At 40.5% G+C, this 19,314-nt stretch overlaps 1 protein-coding gene across 1 annotated transcript in view; it reads left to right on the top strand.

Moving 5' to 3' along the window:
• Window positions 1–1,445: 1,445 nt before the first annotated feature.
• The window catches only part of LOC128695710 (cilia- and flagella-associated protein 58-like), a 123,880-nt gene continuing 106,011 nt past the window's right edge, over window positions 1,446–19,314 (top strand). Inside the window, exons 1-4 of the mRNA XM_070093313.1 lie at window positions 1,446–1,596; window positions 7,817–7,905; window positions 9,406–9,573; window positions 12,309–12,495. Of these exons, the coding sequence (XP_069949414.1) occupies window positions 1,579–1,596; window positions 7,817–7,905; window positions 9,406–9,573; window positions 12,309–12,495 (462 nt within the window). The 5' untranslated portion in view covers window positions 1,446–1,578. The remainder of the gene's footprint in view (window positions 1,597–7,816; window positions 7,906–9,405; window positions 9,574–12,308; window positions 12,496–19,314) is intronic.

The following is a 19,314-nucleotide window of genomic DNA, read 5'->3' as shown; positions in this document are numbered from 1 at the left end:
TTACCAAAAATCATATATGGTAAGCCCTAGCCGGGTACTGGCACTGCGAGCTGTTTCGGCACTAACTGCTTATAAAACATTGCTAATCTGAATTTATCACGGTCGTAATTACAGGAAGTGGGAAAAATTGGCAAGTGCGAAAAAAAATGGCGCGGAATGTGAAGTTGGCGTGGCAGTGTTTGTTTGGCACCCGATTGTGTTCGTGACCAGATGCAAAAATTTGGCAAATTTTTTGGTCGTGAACCGATTTGTTCATATATCGTTCGTGATCAGAGGTTCCAATATATATATATATATATATATATATATATATATATATATATATATATATATATATATATATATATATATATATATATGTCGTGCCGAATAGGCAGAATTTGCGATCTTGGCTTAAATAGCAACGCTCATCTTGTCATATAGGACAAGTGAAAATTTGTGTATGCAATAATTTCGCCAAAATCATTCTGAACCTAACGAAAAAAATATATTTGACTGTGTTTGTCTAGTTAGAAATTATTGTAAACAAATCTAAAATATATATAGTTGGGTTAGGCTAAAATAAATTGCTCCTGTTATAATAAGGTTAGGTAAGTTTTCTAAGTTCCTTTTGGTGCAAAATTATAAGTTTTTACATCAACATAAATGAAAAAAAATATATCTTTAAACGTATAAGAGAAAATTTTAGAAAGGACTTAATTTTAAATGAGTTCTTGCTAATTGACCAGTTTTACATATTCGGCACGACATATATATATATATATATATATATATATATATATATATATATATATATATATATATATATATATATAGTGTCGAAATATTTCCACCCCACTGGGAATCGAACTCGGGCCCTCCGCGTGTGAAGCAAGAACTCTGCCAGCCAGGCCACATGCCAAGTAGTAAAACTTGCTATTTGGGTTTAAATAGCAATGCTCTTCTCGCCGAATAAGGCAAGCAAAAATTTGTGTATGCAATAATTTCTCACAAATCATTCTGAACCTAAGGAAAAAATATATTTCATTGTTTATTAAATTACTGTAAACTTATCAAAAAATATATTTAGTTGGATTAGGCTAAATTAAATTGTGCTTGCTATAAGGTTAGGTAAGTTTTCTAAAGTTCTTTTGGTACTAAATAATTAATTTTTACATTAGCATAAATGAAAAAAAATATCCTTAAAAATATAAGAGAAAACTTTTGAAAGGACTTAATTTTAAATGAGTTCTTGCTAATTGACCAGTTTTACCTATTCGGCACACACACACAATATATATATATATATATATATATATATATATATATATATATATATATATATATATATATATATATATATATATACACTAATTAGAATATATAAACAAAGGAGCATGATGGTTACGCAAGCGCCGTAATATGGTGGGTTGCAGGTCGTCATGGTTACAGACGCCAGGCGCCCACAAGCATACGGTTGCTACGTCACCACCACCTTCACTGTCACCGTGGACACGTAACACAACATACACATGCTGCGTGTCAACATACAGCAGCAGCGGACAAGTGGTGTGACGCCAGAGTAGGGGACAGGACAAGATGACAGACACAGCAATGGTAAGATCAAGGATACAAACCCTCAAGATGCGTGGTGCCTTGATGCTGGTGAAAGGCTTTTGATCCAAGGAATTGAAACTACCCTCGTCTTCGTTGGATCAAGCCTGAGTACCCCTTGTTATCCAGGCGTTGCATCCCTACGGTCATTATTATAAATTACAAGTATTACAAGCGTGTCGGGTTATAATAACAAATGAGAATCACATTGTAAACATTGATGTTACTACTTGAGGACTAAGAACCCACAACCACGTTCATTTTATAATTAAGAACCACAGATTACTTTATAGACTTATAATATCAGCTATTCCTTCGTCTATGAACTGACGGAAAATTATTCAAATGAATGAAAAGTGATACACATGTGGGTACGCAGGCGAAGAATAAAGTACTGTAGTTTTGTATCTGTAAATCTCATAATAAAACCTTAATAAAAGCAGGGTGGTGGAGGAGTCCCAGTATGAGAGCAAACAAACCTAGTATAGCCACTGAATGACACAACAGGGTTGAAGGTCTACCATTGTTTACCTGGTGATGGGTGCTGGGGGCCATTGCCCTCGTGGTTCCGTTCTCTGACCGGGCCCTCCCTTCCATGGAGGTGCCTAGATGCTGGTGAAGGATCTTGATCCAAAGAATTAGATTTAGCCACTTCTTCCTTGAAGAAACTGATTGTGGCCTGGGTTCGATTCCCAGCCAGAGTAGAAACATTGGACGTGTTTCTTTCCACCTGTTGTCTATGTTCCCCATCAGTAAAATGGGTACCTGGGTGTTAGTCGACTGGTGTGGGTCGCATCCTGGGACACTGACCTAAGGAGGCCTGGTCACAGACCGGGCCGCGGGGGCGTTGACCCCCGGAACTCTCTCCAGGTAAACTCCAGGTAAACTTCCCATTTCCCAAGTGCTGTATGATCCTTACGGGTTTAGCACTTCCAATAATAATAGTTTTCAAATATTGGTTGGAGGGTTACAGGTCTATACACTACACGGTGATGCAGGTTTACACAGTATACAATGACCCAGGTCTACACAGTATTCATTGACACAGGTCTATACAGTATACAGTGGCGCAGGTCTACACAGTATACAGTGGCGCACATGTGTACACAGTGATGCAGGACTACACAGGATACAATGGCGCAGGTCTACACAGTATACAGTGATGTAAGTCTACACAGTATACATTGACACAGGTCTACACAGTATAGTGACGCACATGTGTACACAGTGATGCAGGACTACACAGGATACAATGGCGCAGGTCTACACAGTATACAGTGATGTAAGTCTACACAGTATACATTGACACAGGTCTACACAGTATAGTGACGCACATGTGTACACAGTGATGCAGGTCTACACAGTATACAGTGACGCAGGTCTACATAGTATACAGTAACGCAGGTCTACACAGTATACAGTAACGCAGGTCTACACAGTATACAGTAACGCAGGCTTACACAGTATACAATTATGCAGGTCTACACAGTATACAGTGAGGCAGGTCTACACAGTATACAGTGAGGCAGGTCTACACAGTATATAGTGACGCAGGTCTACACAGTATACAATGACGCAGGTCTACACAGTATACAGTAACGGAGGTCTACGCAGTATACAGTAACGCAGGTCTACACAGTATACAATGACGAAGGTCTACACAGTATACAATGACGCAGGTCTACACAGTATACAATGACGCAGGTCTACATAGTATACAATGACGCAGGTCTACACAGTATACAATGACGCAAGTCTACACAGTATACAGTAACGCAGGTCTACACAGTATACAATGACGCAGGTCTACACAATATACAATGACGCAGGTCTACACAATATACAATGACGCAGGTCTACACAATATACAATGACGCAGGTCTACACAGTATACAGTGACACTACAACTAACCTTCACTGGTTTGAATCAAAATCTGTACGACCAAATCTGAGAAAGTCATAAATAAATAAGTTTTTCTCCAAGGAAGAGAAGGGTACTTTAAATTCCTTGGATCAAGAGCCCTTCAGCCAACATCAGTGCGCGTCGCTTAGAGAGAAAATATACGAAAAGTTCCCTCCCCCCCCCACCCCAACAAAAATCTTAACAAAATCGCAATATTCTTAAAAAATACATCCCAAGGAGGTTGTTTATACACAAATAACCCGCACACACGAGAAACTTACAACGGACGACGTTTCGGTCCGACTTGGACCATTAACCAGTGTGGTTAGTTAATGATTCAAGTCGGATCGAAACGTCGTCGTAAGTTTCTTTCTCCTATGTGCGGGCTGTTTGTGTTTTGTTTCAGTCATGGTTGCAGGGCTGTATGACCCTTACGGGTCATACTGCTGACACTGGCGAGGGAAAGCCATACTGCTGACAATGGTGAGGGAGAACCGTACTGCTGACACTGGTGAGGGAGAACCATACTGCTGACACTGGTGAGGGAAAACCATACTGCTGACACTGGTGAGGGAGAACCATACTGCTGACACTGTTGAGGGAGAACCATACTGCTGACACTGATGAGGGAGAACCATACTGCTGACACTGATGCGGGAGAACCATACTGCTGACACTGGCGAGGGAGAACCATACTGCTGACACTGATGCGGGAGAACCATACTGCTGACACTGGTGAAGAACCATACAGCTGACACTGGTGAGGGAGAATTATACTGCTGACACTGTTGAGGGAGAACCATACTGCTGACACTGATGAGGGAGAACCATACTGCTGAGACTGGTGAGGGAGAACCATACTGTTGACACTGGTGAGGGAGAATCATACTGCTGACACTGGTGCTGGAGAACTATACTCAATACAAGAAAAAAAAAAAGCCTGACAACTGTAATGGAAATATGTCTGTATCACTATGAAAATTGCTGTTATTTTTGTTATGCATATGCACAAATTTGGGTTAAGAAAGATTAGTCTGTGTCAGTACATGCACTGCACCTAACCTAACATATATTAGTAATGCAATACTTATGACTGTTAGGTAACATATATCATGTGGTTCTTCAACCTTCAAAAGCCAAAATAATGATCATAAGATTTTCAAAAACCTTACGTGATGGATACTCAACAAAATCAGAGTGGTGATCAGTGCATCAAAGTTTCCTTAAAACAACTAATTGGGTTCCCGAACTGGATACAAAAAGTTTAGTTTTGTTGGCTGGTATTTTTGTTTACTGTTAGAATTGTTATTATATCAAGGAATACCAGTCACAGCTTGTAGTTGAGATAATGTCCAGGCCTCTATTGTAAAACTCATAATTTTCTCTTTATTATTTGTTATTTTCAAAATACTGTGTAACAGAGTTGATGTTGAGTGAGCTGGGGTGGAGGTGCTCCCTCCATAACAAGTGGTGGGCGTGGCTAAGATCTGGCAAACAGTAAAGTGCACCTTCCATCCCCACCTGTGCTCCGAGTTCAGCACTTGGTGCTGCTGCTGACTAGGTAAAGGATATGAGCTCTGGTTGCTTTGTCTCCATTAACACACACTCAAGCACCTTACACAATGTCATTTGCAGAATTTAAAATTTCTGAGCATTTCTTGTTAATACGACATTTTTTGTCGAATACAGCCTCTGAGAGGAAGGGTCGTTACTCTCAATTTCGTTTGGAGCATATATAAAACACTGCTACATTTTCATGAACACAAATCTTACATTATGTCATTTTTTTGTGAACTTAGTTTCTGCACCTTGTCATACTTAAACATAATCGGAGAAACAAGTCAACACTAGGTCGTGTGTGAGTAATGTGTCCAGCTTCGTGTTCACTCACTGTAAAGCAGTTTGGGACTTAAGTTTTGATGCATCTGCCCAGTGTATATAGATTGTGTGCTTATAATGAGTTCACTGCATGTCTTGGGATTGGCTTTGACCCATTTGAATGGTGTTAGAATTTAATTGTTTAGTCTACTGGGCACAATTCTGCATTGCTTAGTATGGAAAAGGTTTGCTTCTGCATAGTAAGTAGTAAGTGTAGTCAGTATTTCCCCAGTTTTGTAGACTCAGTCTTTCTAGGATTGCATGGACCTTGTCTCTGATCTCCTTGTTGGTGTCTACACTATATTTTGTGGATTTAGTAGCAGACTAGATGGTATCTGCACATATATACTATATTCACTGTGTGGACTTGGGGTTGTGTGCAAGCGAGTTACACATATTGATATTTATGAGTTTTACATGATATATCCTTTATATGATTATAATTAACATTTGTGTAGAAAATACTGTATATATTTTCCAGAAATACAGTAATTTATTGGTAAATAGATGGCCTATATTGTATTTAATAAAAATTGTTATCGAAAATGGGAAGCTGCACCTGTGCAGAAGGACTCGCCATTTGTGTTTTGAATGAACCAAGAAAACGTTAGAGAATGGGAAGAATTTTTCATGCTCTAGAGGTTAAAATTGGGCTGACACCTCTCAAATAGAAGGCGAAATTGTTGGACGTGTATTCCTGCATAACTTGAGATATCAGGCGACTGGACAAGACAGCTCCAGGAACCTCAGATAAGTCTGTGATGTTTTAACTCTGGCCAGAGTTATTTTCATGTATAGACAGTGAGGTTTTCTGAGTATGATACACCTTGATCTCCAGTCAAATTGGTGAGTGAGTTGAAAATATTCTCCTTCTGTTATGTATATGTGTGTATATATAATCCTTTATTAATTTAATATACAGTCCACAAACTTATATATTTACCAGGATTCCTCGTGATACATATTTCATTTGTAATCAATAGGTCTAGAGCAACTTGTGGATAAGACAGTTGTAGGTATCGAAGGGGGACATTTTTGCGACCTAGGTGTCCCAAATTCCTACTTGTCTATGTAACTGATAAATAATAATTATCTTTGTTATCAGTTACTGTTATGTACATAATGAGTTACATACAGATAAATGTAATTTTCCACAATTTGTAAGTTGATTACTTACATTTGGCATATAATCAGGCATTATTTCAGTGATGTTCTAACCTGCGGCCCCTCAAGGGAGGTTCCTGGATGTTGTTGAAGGGCTCTTGATCTAGGGAACTTGATTTGTGCTCCAGTTCCCTGAATGCCTTCCATTCCCCTCCCCCAAGTACAGAATAATCCTTATGGGTTTAACGCTCCCCATGATAATAATAATCTATTCCGACTATTTCTCATGCAAACTTTAAATATAATTGTACAAAATGTCTTTGTTCGGTAAAGATAGATGCCTTTTAAACTTCTTGTTTTACTAAATCCTTAGACTTGTGGAAAATACTGTATATATTTTCCAGAAATACAGTAGTTATATGTATATATGGGCCATACTGTATTTAATAAAAATTATGTTATCGAAAATGGGAAGCTGCACCTGCGCAGAAGAGACTCGCCATTGCTGTTTGAACTGGTCAACAGAAAGTTAGTGAAATCGGAAGAATTTTCGTGCTCTAGAGATTAAAATTGGGCTGACACCTCTCAAATAGGAGCCGAAATTGTTGGATGTGCATTCCTGCATAATTTGAGTATCAGGCGACAGGACAGGACAACTCCAGGAACCTCAGATAAGCTGTCTAATTTATGTTTAAATTCTGGCCAGTAAATTTTTCATAAATGTAGGCAAAAGGGGGGGTCCTGTACATGACACATTAATCTCCAGTCAAATTGGTGAGTGATTTTAAGATATTCTCTGTTATATAAATGTATATATATATATATATATATATATATATATTATATATATATATATATATATATATATCATTTATTAATTTTAACATACAGTCCACAAATTTATATATTTACCAGAATTCCTGGTGATGTATATTTCATTTGTAATTAATCGGTCTAGAGCAACTTGTGGATATGACAGTGGTAGGTATCGAAGGGGGACATTTTTGTGACCTAGGTGTCCCAAATTCCTACTTGTCTATGTAACTCTGATAAATAATAATTATCTTTGTTATCATTTACTGTTATGTACATAATGAGTTACATACAGATAAATGTAATTTTCCACAAGACTAGTGATCAGAAGCAAGATTTTCTGTTATTAATCTGGGTTGTTAATATTTCGGGAATACTAATGTAAAAATATTTCTTTGGCCAGTTTTGAGTTGTGCCTATGAAAAGTTTTTAAGTGTCTCCCACATGACAACTATTATTCCTTAACAACAAATAATTCTTCCTAAGGTATTGAGTTTCTAATAATAATAATGGCTCATCCGCCAGCAGGACGCTGGCTCGGAAGAGCAGACGGAGCATGAGGACGCACCAGTCTCCATCTCCACCCCTCAGGATGCTGATGAAGGAGAAGAAACGTAAGTCATTCTCCCTCGTTGCATCTCTAACTATGGCTGTCGTCATCCCTCGTTGCAGGTCCATCCATAGCTGTTATCACTGTAGAACTAAAAAGTATTCTACGGCAAAATCACTGGTAGTGTATATTATTTTAACGTATAATGATGTACCCTGATATTACCTTAGGCTTTTGTACTAATGACAATGAGATGCTTTTATTTTGTAAGAGCAGCGAGGTTTTGTTCTATATTGACTCTGCTTCCCCGAAGATGATGGCTATTGATAGCTCTTGCTTCCATAGCTTGCATATTAGAAGTAATTATTGATGTTTTTCCAAAGTCGCAGGAGTGTCTTTCCTGATAATGTAAATGTTAATACACCAGTTATTGTTTTTATTCTTATGTTCATCATAACCTTGATTATTGTTCATGTTTGTTATATTTCAACACTATTGTAATATATTAGGTTTGTAAAAAGTATAGCTATAGTTTCTTAGTGGATAATTCTTCGTATTTCCGTACAAATGTAGCCCACAAAGGAGGTTCATTGATGCCGGTGAAGGGCTTTTGATAGAAGGAATTGTACCCCTGAAAATTATTATTATTAGCATGAGCAAATCACCTGCAGGAGGTTTACAGAACATTACCTGAATTATTACGAGCAAGTAATTTGGGTGAGGTAAGTGGGACTTAAGTCACAGTAGGTCACTGAACTGCACCTCCTTCGAATGCTTACTTCCTCTCCACTTTCACAAAAAGCTAGTCATGACATTAATGATTATAAAATTAAAAACCAGCTACTCTGGTACATTGAAGTTTAGTGGACTCTATGAGATTAAGCTTGCTGGATACGCAGGAATAACTATTAGTATAAAGTACTCTGTATTCCCACATACCATTTAATTGCTGGAAGACACTTAATACTGATGGAACACACCGTAACAGCTAGGACTTACGAAGGCCAACTCAGCTAAGGTGTTAATGGGAAGGATTCATTGAAGTCCTCTATTTTTCCGTCCTCCACATGCAGTTCTTGAGGTCCCGTAAATTTCCTGTCCCAATTCTTCAGCAGGAACGTGCCAGCAATTTCTAAATTACAAATTGAGACCGATACACCCCATTAGGCCTCCGAGAATGCGCGATTAACATAATTTCCCACGACAACCAGTGTTCAAAAATTGCAAATGGCGTCTACCCCCGGCTCCATTTAGCAGCTGTTCCGCCTCCCCCTCACTCAGAATTTCTTGAAGGGTCCAAATAGCATCACATTTTAATACGCAATTATTATATTCATTTATATGTTCTACATTTAGTAAATTATGTAAAAAAAAAATCCACAGTAACAGTCCTCCCCTTCACTGGCTCAAATCTGATTACTTCGGATTCCCCTGGCGCTATATAACACGTACTGGTTTAGCGTTCCAGACATGAATGTAATAACTAGATGCGTTTTGGTTGCTGTGCGATCCTCTACCACTCTCTTAAGCTACATTTTTTGTCCTCGCTGCTGTGTGGGTCCAGGGTGACGGTGGAGGAGGTGGAGGCGCAGCTGCGAACGTCGCAGGCAGAGACTGCGGCCGCCAGGGAAGAGATCAGATCCTTGACGCAGCAGCTGGCCACATCAGTGCCCAGGGCCCAGGCACTCATGGCCCGCAAGGACCTCGAGCGACGCATTGATACCCTCACCAGGTAGGTCACACTTTGAGAGAAACAATGACACTGTCTATGACACCTACAGATAGCAAATAGCCTAAATGGTGAGGTTATTTCCATTTCTTTTTAATTTACTGTGACTTTTGTCTAATAACCTGGAACTAATTGTGGATATAATAATTTTATTTCAAATCATTATACAAAAATGCATAATAATTTGAAAGCCCATAGTACTGTATGCACAATGCTTCCGACATGCCTAGCAAGAATTCTACCTACATAGTTTTTATCCTGGTTTGTCTAGTATGGTTTGTGGAACGTGAATAATTGAGAATGACCAATGTTGCCTGCTTTGTGATGACTTCTGTAATAGAATAGTGAACTGGACACGTTAATAGCAAGCTGGTAATGTTGGTATGAATCTGCTAATGAAATAGACACGTGTGCAACACTTGGCTATCTCTACTGTGGAGACGTTTCGCTAGCCAGTAGCATTATCAGTCCATTACAGACGGTGGAAGACTTGTAGTTTGAGGTGATCAGTCCCTCATCCTTGATGAATCCGTTGCGACGGTGGAAGACGTGAAGTCGTTAAACTTTAAGGTCATCAGTCCCGTAGTTTACGAGAGATTCATCAAGGTTAAGTGACTAGAAGTTATAATCTTAATTTTTAAAGGGGTGGAGCGGTAAGCCAGCGGAAGGCCTCTGTCGGATGACCAGCGGGTCATCAATATGACTAAGACCCGCGTCAGGAAACACTTGTCCTGTTTCCTGACGATCTTAACTAACCCAAGCTAAGCGGAGTGACTAATCACCTCCAACTATTTGTCTCGTTTTCCAATGAATTTTACCTAACATATTTGCTTTGGTGAGTAGTGAACATGCCAGATACTTTTATGGTACGTTATAATGTTGGATCCAAGTGGCTTGAGAAAGCTCTAAACAATAAACCTTGGCTTGATAAAACTTTAAACAGCGAAACATGGCTTGACAAAGCTCTACACAGCGAAGCGTTGTCCTGATGAAAAAATGTATTACTTTCACCGTTTCATTTTTAGTCCTCAGTTTATTCATTATTACACAATTAATGACATTAACCATTTTGGGGCCTAGTCTCTAGGCCTTTTGCGCATTTATCTGTTCTTGCGCTACCGTCTAAATGATGGATATGGGATACACAATAAACTAGCTGTTTCTGAGACAGAATGTAATGTAATCTATTCTGATCTAATCCATATTCATTTTTTATATTATTTTTTCTCAGGTTTATCGTAAATTAATGTTTTTGTCACTGTAGTGACAAAAGTATAAAAACTAATGCGAGATTCGTCTGTAAAAACCTGCATTTGTGGTCACAGTGGGACCCCCATGTTAACCTTACTAGTGTGTATAGAAATATACCTAGTTGGACGAATCCTGTTTGACCAGCATAATACAGTGGAGGGAATGGACAGCAAGCTTTAGGAATGACTTGTCACAGGTTCTAATCCCACTCCATGCAGTGAGTTAATGCAAGACGTGAATTCTAGTTAATGCAAGACGTGAATTCTAGTTCTTATATTGGACTTGGAATGGTTACACGCACATGAACATAAACACTTAAGTCTGTCAGGTGCACCACACATGGGTTATTTTTTATTACATGATCTTAAGACAAGATGGTTAGTCTTGAAGGGTTCAGATAATGGGGGTCTTGTAAGACTCGCACAGAGAGGTCCAAAGAGCTTGAGGGATTAGTTGGGGTATATAATCCTTGTGGAAACAGATTGCAGTGTTTAGAATAACTTTGGTAGAACTACCCCTCCATGGAGGTTTCTTGACGCTGGTAAGGGGCTCTTGATCTAGGGAATCGGATCTGTGCTCCAGTTCCCTGAATTGAGCCTGAATACCCTCCATCCCCCCAGCACTATATAATCATACGGGTTTAGCGCTCCCCCATTATTATACTAATAATAACTTGTAGAACTACCTTGGCATGTCTCCAGGGTGAAGGACTCTATCCTTGAAAGATAAGTACAAACAAGTTACAAAAGAAACACACACACACACACGTCAAAATACCCTTCACAAACAGGAAAATATTTTGCAAAGCTTTTCAGTATCGCTATGAATAAGCAATCGGTACATCCGGTATCCATTGTCTGTGATAAAAGGATTTTTTTTTATATAAAAACACGGTTTTTTTGTGTCTCGCAATCTTGATTTTCAACGAAGAAAAGACATGCAGAGCCAGCTTTTACCGGGATAACATTTTGCCTAATGTAAAGATGTTTCGACTCAAGAGCAAGACGTTGCCACAGTTAGTGTGTTCTGTATTTTTCTTTTTATTATTGTGGGCACTGCCCTTTTGTCTTTCAAGTTCCTGTTCATGCTTACAAAGTAAACCTCATCACACTAGCTTCAAGGTGTACTATCAATACGTGTCCTGTTGATGCTCAGTAACTATATATCCGACTGCGTCTACCACTTGTGCCTTTGTATCCTGAATAAAAAAGACAACTAGCTTTTATTACGGTGTTTCTCTGTGTGTAGCACTTCATAAAGCTCTATAGAGCAAAATGTCGTTGCAATACAAGTTTCTTCCGCAGCTGTGTTCTTCATTACTGCCAGCACTAGGCTACTGTAGCTTTGTATCCTTTTTAACACGAAACCATTGAGGTGGATAGTTCAGAAATTACCAATACGTAACCGCTTGCTTGCCCAGAGAATCACTATTTCACTTACCTACTCGAAGGAAAATGAGCCTATGTCATTTACCTCTCGTGAACTAGGGAGAATCAGGTGCTGACGGAGAGCGTGGAGAAGGAGCAGCGAGAGCGAGAGTGGCTGGAGGGGGAGCTGAGGGCCCAGTATGAGGCAGCGGAGGGACTGGAGAAAGAGATGACCAACCTGCAGACCTTCGTCAGGAACCTACACGCCCTCGTCGAGGAGAAGACTAACACACTGGACATGCAGAAGGTGAGCAATGGATGCAGTTTTCATCTCGGCCTTAATGGGGTAAGTGAGGAAGTTTTGATATTGGCAAAGGGTCTTGAGTCAAAGAATTGGAGATAGCTTACCCCGTCCTGCGATTAAATCTGATTACTACCCATTTCTCGGATGTTGCAAATACGGGTTGAACGCGTTCCACGAATATAATAGTGTAATAATAATAATATAATAATAATAATAATAATAATAATAATAATAATGGGTAGCGCAAACAACCACATAGGAAAGGAAGGTGTAGCATAAACAGCCACACAGAAAGGGAAGATGTAGTACAAACAACCACACAGGAAGGGAGGATGTAGTACAAACAACCACACAGAAAGGGAAGATGTAGTACAAACAACCACACAGAAAGGGAGGATGTAGTACAAACAACCACACAAAGGGAGGATGTAGTGCAAACAACCACACAGAAAGGGAGGATGTAGTACAAACAACCACACAGAAAGGGAGGATGTAGTACAAACAGCCACACAGGAAGGGAGGATGTAGTACAAACAACCACACAGAAAGGGAAGATGTAGTACAAACAACCACACAAGAAGGGAGGATGTAGTATAAACATCCACACAGGAAGGAAAGGTGTAGTAGAAACAACCACACATGAAGAGAGGATGTAGTACAAACAACCACACAGGAGGGAAGGTGTAGTTGAAACAACCACACAGGGAGGATGTAGTACAAACAACCACACAGGGAGGATGTAGTACAAACAACCACACGGGAAGGGAAGGTGTAGTAGAAACAACCACACAGGGAGGATGTAGTACAAACAACCACACAGGGAGGATGTAGTACAAACAACCACACAGGGAGGATGTAGTACAAACAACCACACAGGGAGGATGTAGTACAAACAACCACACAGGGAGGATGTACAAACAACCACACAGGAAGGGAAGATGTAGTAGAAACAACCACAGGAAGGGAGGGTGTAGTACAAACAACCACACAGGAAGGGAGGGTGTAGTGCAGACGACCACACAAGGGAGGGTGTAGTACAAACAGCCACACAGGAAGGGAAGGTGTAGTGCAGACAACCACACAAGAAGGGAGGGTGTAGTACAAACAACCGCACAGGAGGGGAGGGTGTGGTGCAAACAGCCACACAAGAAGGGAGGGTGTAGTACAGACAACCACACAGGAAGATGTTAAAGAAACAAAGATAAAGGGTCTCAGTCTCAGAGGACTCAAGAGTGCTGCTGCTTTGGTGGAAACAAGACGCATTGACTGACTTCATTGTATTACCCTAGGTTAAGTCACTAGAATGTACTAATATATATATATATATATATATATATATATATATATATATATATATATATATATATATATATATATATATATATATATTTTTCAACAAGTCGGTCGTCATATAATGTCCTATGTATACGTGTTACACATATGTTGTTCTAGGTTAAGTCTACATAGCCCTGTATATGTGTTATCCTAGGTTAAGTCTACATAATATACTGTGCGTTGTCCAAGATTAAGTCTATATATACAAACAACCCGCACATATGAAAGTTATGACGGCGTTTCAGTCTGATTAGACCGTTAATTAACTGGTCACATAGAGAAGCGCGAAGGGAAGGGAGCCGAATCTGTGTGGCTGGTTCATGTCAGACGGAAAAGTCCTCATGATTTAGTTTCTTATATGCGGGTTGTGTATTATTCTAGTCATTGTACTGTGCTCTTTTACTCCTTAAGTCTACATAACACGTATGAGCTTTCAAGACCTGTGTAAAAATGTAAACTTTAGAACCTCCTGAGAGGATCTGATGCCGCTGCAACACACTTGACCCTAATCTTCCTTCGAGAGGTCACTTGATGCTGGTGAAGGGCTCTTGAGCCAAGGAATTGGAACTGTCCTCTCATTCCCCAGGAACTGTATGACTCCTGAGGGTTTAGCGTTTCTCTGTGAATGTAATAACAGTCATATCGATCTGTCGGATGATTCACCCATTTGTTGTGACACTGGAGGAGGGCCTAATGGCAGGAATATTTATATGTGTGAATGTTTGATCCACCGTCCATGTTGGCTATTCAGTACAAGAAGTGGTGGAGGCTCGATCCACCGTCCGTTTTGATCATTCAGTACAAGGAGTAAGCAGCGAGAGCATTAGTCTGGTCCTAGAGTTTAAGTAAATGAGGTATTTTCTTTCTGACTTGTGTTTTCTGGTAGATCAGTCTTTCCGACGAATAGTTTTAGATGATAATGTACCTTGCTGAATGGTATAAACCTTGGTAATAAATACCGACAAGTTGGTTTAGAAAGACGCAAGCAAACACTATGACATATTTATTAGAAAACGTTTCGGTCCTGGGACCTTGATCACTTCTAACATACAGAGGTACAAAGGCATTATATATATAGGCGGAGAGTGAGGTGTGACGCACGTGACCTGAGGAATGTCATAAGAACATAAGAATGGAGGAACACTGTAGAAGGCCTACTGGCCCATGCGAGGCAGGTCCTTATCAAAACAACCTCTGCCTATGATTAGGACGGGTAGACGATGAAATCATGTGACTCCTGTGTTGTTGGGTTGGTGGTGCTTAAGTATCATGTATGCCAATGTTTTTGAAATTTTGTAGTTTCCAGTGTTGCGTTCTATAGTGTCGGTGACGGCGATTAGTGAGGCTTCTAGGCACCGTCGGCGTCTGAGGTTTGGTTCGGTGAGAACGAGTTGTGCCTCATTCCAGTTCATCAAATGTCCCGTGGAGTCTCTGTGGAGGACACAGGCGTACCTTACATCGTCTCTGTTAGAGGCATTTCGATGCTCATTCAAGCGGACTGCAAGATCTCTGCCTGTCTCGCCTACATATTTCTTGGGACAAAACCCACAGGGGATAGTGTAGACGCCTGCTGTAGAAGTTAGAGGTGTGGGGCTGCGTTTCGTCAAGCCCACCTCAAGCACTCAGGTGACCTTCTCTCCCGAATTTCCAACCTGAATGTCAAAAACAAAAGCATGGCTTCCTTCGATGTCACAGCCCTTTTCACCAACGTTCCTACTGACGCTGCAATCAACATTCTGAGACAGGCTCACTGAAAACCACGACCTCCCTTTATCTCTTCTAGACTTCATCAATCTAGTGGAACTTTGTGTTAATTTCAACTTCTTCAAGTATCAGGACAACTGTTACAAACAGTGCTTTGGGATGGCAATGGGCAGCCCGCTCAGTGCTGTGCTTGCCAACCTCTTCATGGAAAACCTGGAGACAGAGAAATTCAGCACCCTCATTCCCAACACCGTTACCTGGCTAAGATACGTTGATGATGTATTGGTTTTCTATCCGAGACGTCTCAATATCCAGGCCCTTCTCAACAAGATCAATGCAGTTGAACCATCAATAAAACTTACACTTGAACTCGAAAATGATGGCAAACTTCCTTTCCTCGACGTTCTACTGTGCAGATCTCCCGACAGTGACAAACTTCTCTTCAAAGCGTATAGAAAACCTACCAACAAGGACGATCTTATACACTTTTATTCACACCAAGACACCCGCACTAAGAGAGGAGTCCTCATTGGCTTCTTCTTGAGAGTTCTTCGCATCTCCAGCCCTTGTTTTCTAGAAGAAGAATGCACTTACATAACACAAGCCTTTACACGTCTTCAGTTCCCATCTTTCTTCATCCGAGATTGCAGACTTAAGGCACAAGCTATTCTCAACAAACCGCCCATGGAACAGCCCCCTAAGCAGTTCATAGTACTCCCATGTGGTGATGTTGCCACGAATACTCGCCGGGCACTTGATATGAGTAACATCAACGTTTCCACCATAAACACATCATCTATCAAAGACCTCACTACGAAACGCAGCCCCACACCTCTAACTTCTACAGCAGGCGTCTACACTATCCCCTGTGGGTTTTGTCCCAAGAAATATGTAGGCGAGACAGGCAGAGATCTTGCAGTCCGCTTGAATGAGCATCGAAATGCCTCTAACAGAGACGATGTAAGGTACGCCTGTGTCCTCCACAGAGACTCCACGGGACATTTGATGAACTGGAATGAGGCACAACTCGTTCTCACCGAACCAGACCTCAGACGCCGACGGTGCCTAGAAGCCTCACTAATCGCCGTCACCGACACTATAGAACGCAACACTGGAAACTACAAAATTTCAAAAACATTGGCATACATGATACTTAAGCACCACCAACCCAACAACACAGGAGTCAAGTAAAAGGACACAAGTGCAACTAATGTGACATTTATTGTGGCAACGTTTCGCTCTCCAGGAGCTTTATCAAGCTATTACAAACAATACATGGACACAGAGGGTATATAAAGGCTCAGAGTGAGGTGAATACTAGTGAGGTACCATTTCGATGTTCACTAGTGGTAGTAGTAGTAGTAGTAGTGGTAGTGACAAAAGTAATACAATATGGTAGAGCAATTAATTCGTACATGAGTAAAAGGATATAAAAGCTATTACTTGGGTAACATAAAAATAGGTTGGACAAATATAAACTGGAATGAGGCAGCTTGTTTCAGTGTTCACTCTCTGTGCTTTGTGTAGTATAACAGGAGAGACTATGTGATGGCAGGGTTTACTGTTTTCAGGAGGATTCTTGCTAAGACTTCGGAGATGGTGAAGCTGCCGTTGTTTTGCTTAATTGTATTCGAAACAGCGATCAGTGCTGATTCGAGGCACTTGCGTCTGCGGAAATTAGTTTCTTTGATCACTAATTGGGCGTCTCTGAATTTCATGAGATGATTGGAGGAATTTCGGTGTTGTACACAGGCGTTGTTCAGGTTATCGTTCCTACATGCGTAAATGTGTTCATTGAGGCGGGTGTCGAGGTTTCTGGCTGTTTCACCTACGTAAATCTTGTCACAGCCTCCACAGGGTATAGTGTAAACTCCTGCATTGACTGGTTCGTGGTGCTTGGATTTTGTCCTGGTTATATCCTTTATTGAAGTGCTAGAAGCGATGGCGACTCTGGTGTTAGCTTGTGAAAGTGCTTTTGAGACGTTCAGTGCAACCTGACTGTTGGGAAGAATTATAACTTTGCTGGGAGTGGTGTTGATGCGTGGAGAATTTATGATCTGAAGAGCTCTTTTCTTGCAGTCTTTGATGAAAAAAGAAGGAAAATGTAACTCTGTGAATGTTTGGTGAATGTATGTACACTCCTCGTCAAGAAACTCAGGACTACAAATTCGGTATGCTCTTAGGAAAAACCCGATGATGATGCCTCTTTTGGTCTTGGTATCTTGACTGGAATAGAAGTGTGTGAGATCATAAATTCTCCACGCATCAACACCACTCCCAGAAAAGTTATAATTCTTCCCAACAGTCAGGTTGCACTGAACGTCTCAAAAGCACTTTCACAAGCTAACACCAGAGTCGCCATCGCTTCTAGCACTTCAATAAAGGATATAACCAGGACAAAATCCAAGCACCACGAACCAGTCAATGCAGGAGTTTACACTATACCCTGTGGAGGCTGTGACAAGATTTACGTAGGTGAAACAGCCAGAAACCTCGACACCCGCCTCAATGAACACATTTACGCATGTAGGAACGATAACCTGAACAACGCCTGTGTACAACACCGAAATTCCTCCAATCATCTCATGAAATTCAGAGACGCCCAATTAGTGATCAAAGAAACTAATTTCCGCAGACGCAAGTGCCTCGAATCAGCACTGATCGGTGTTTCGAATACAATTAAGCAAAACAACGGCAGCTTCACCATCTCCGAAGTCTTAGCTAGAATCCTCCTGAAAACAGTAAACCCTGCCATCACATAGTCTCTCCTGTTATACTACACAAAGCACAGAGAGTGAACACTGAAACAAGCTGCCTCATTCCAGTTTATATTTGTCCAACCTATTTTTATGTTACCCAAGTAATAGCTTTTATATCCTTTTACTCATGTACGAATTAATTGCTCTACCATATTGTATTACTTTTGTCACTACCACTACTACTACTACTACTACCACTAGTGAACATCGAAATGGTACCTCACTAGTATTCACCTCACTCTGAGCCTTTATATACCCTCTGTGTCCATGTATTGTTTGTAATGGCTTGATAAAGCTCCTGGAGAGCGAAACGTTGCCACAATAAATGTCACATTAGTTGCACTTGTGTCCTTTTACTTTACATATTGTCGGTAATTCTACCAACTTTATTACAACACAGGAGTCACATGATTTCATCGTCTACCCGTCCTAATCATAGGCAGAGGTTGTTTTGATAAGGACCTGCCTCGCATGGGCCAGTAGGCCTTCTACAGTGTTCCTCCATTCTTATGTTCTTATGACATTCCTCAGGTCACGTGCGTCACACCTCACTCTCCGCCTATATATATAATGCCTTTCTACCTCTGTATGTTAGAAGTGATCAAGGTCCTAGGACCGAAACGTTTTCTAATAAATATGTCATAGTGTTTGCTTGCGTGTCTTTCTAAACCACCTTGTTGAATCACACATTGACACTGTCATGTGTAACATTGAGTTGTGTCGAGTCCATCGTGTGCTCTTTGTTTCCTTACACTATAGTCATATTAGGGTATGCATCTCAAAGCTCACTCATTTGTGCTGTAGGTGTGATTCAGGTCATCGAGAATTATCTTGGGAAGTAGCAAGGTTTTTCTGTCCAGTTGCTCATATAGTTTCATATCCAAACTGTTCTCATAATCCTTTCACTATGGAGATAGAGGGTCGGACTTTTGGGTCTCGTGTGTCAAGCGTTATTTGTGTAGTACACTTGTACAGATAGATCCCTGCTACTTTATAGATATATATTTTCATTTACCAAACTGCG

This window comes from Cherax quadricarinatus, chromosome 42 (assembly GCF_038502225.1).
Source record: "Cherax quadricarinatus isolate ZL_2023a chromosome 42, ASM3850222v1, whole genome shotgun sequence".
Lineage (NCBI taxonomy): Eukaryota > Metazoa > Arthropoda > Malacostraca > Decapoda > Parastacidae > Cherax > Cherax quadricarinatus.
Note: the sequence above shows the minus strand (reverse complement) of the source record. Positions and strands in the feature narration are given on the sequence as shown.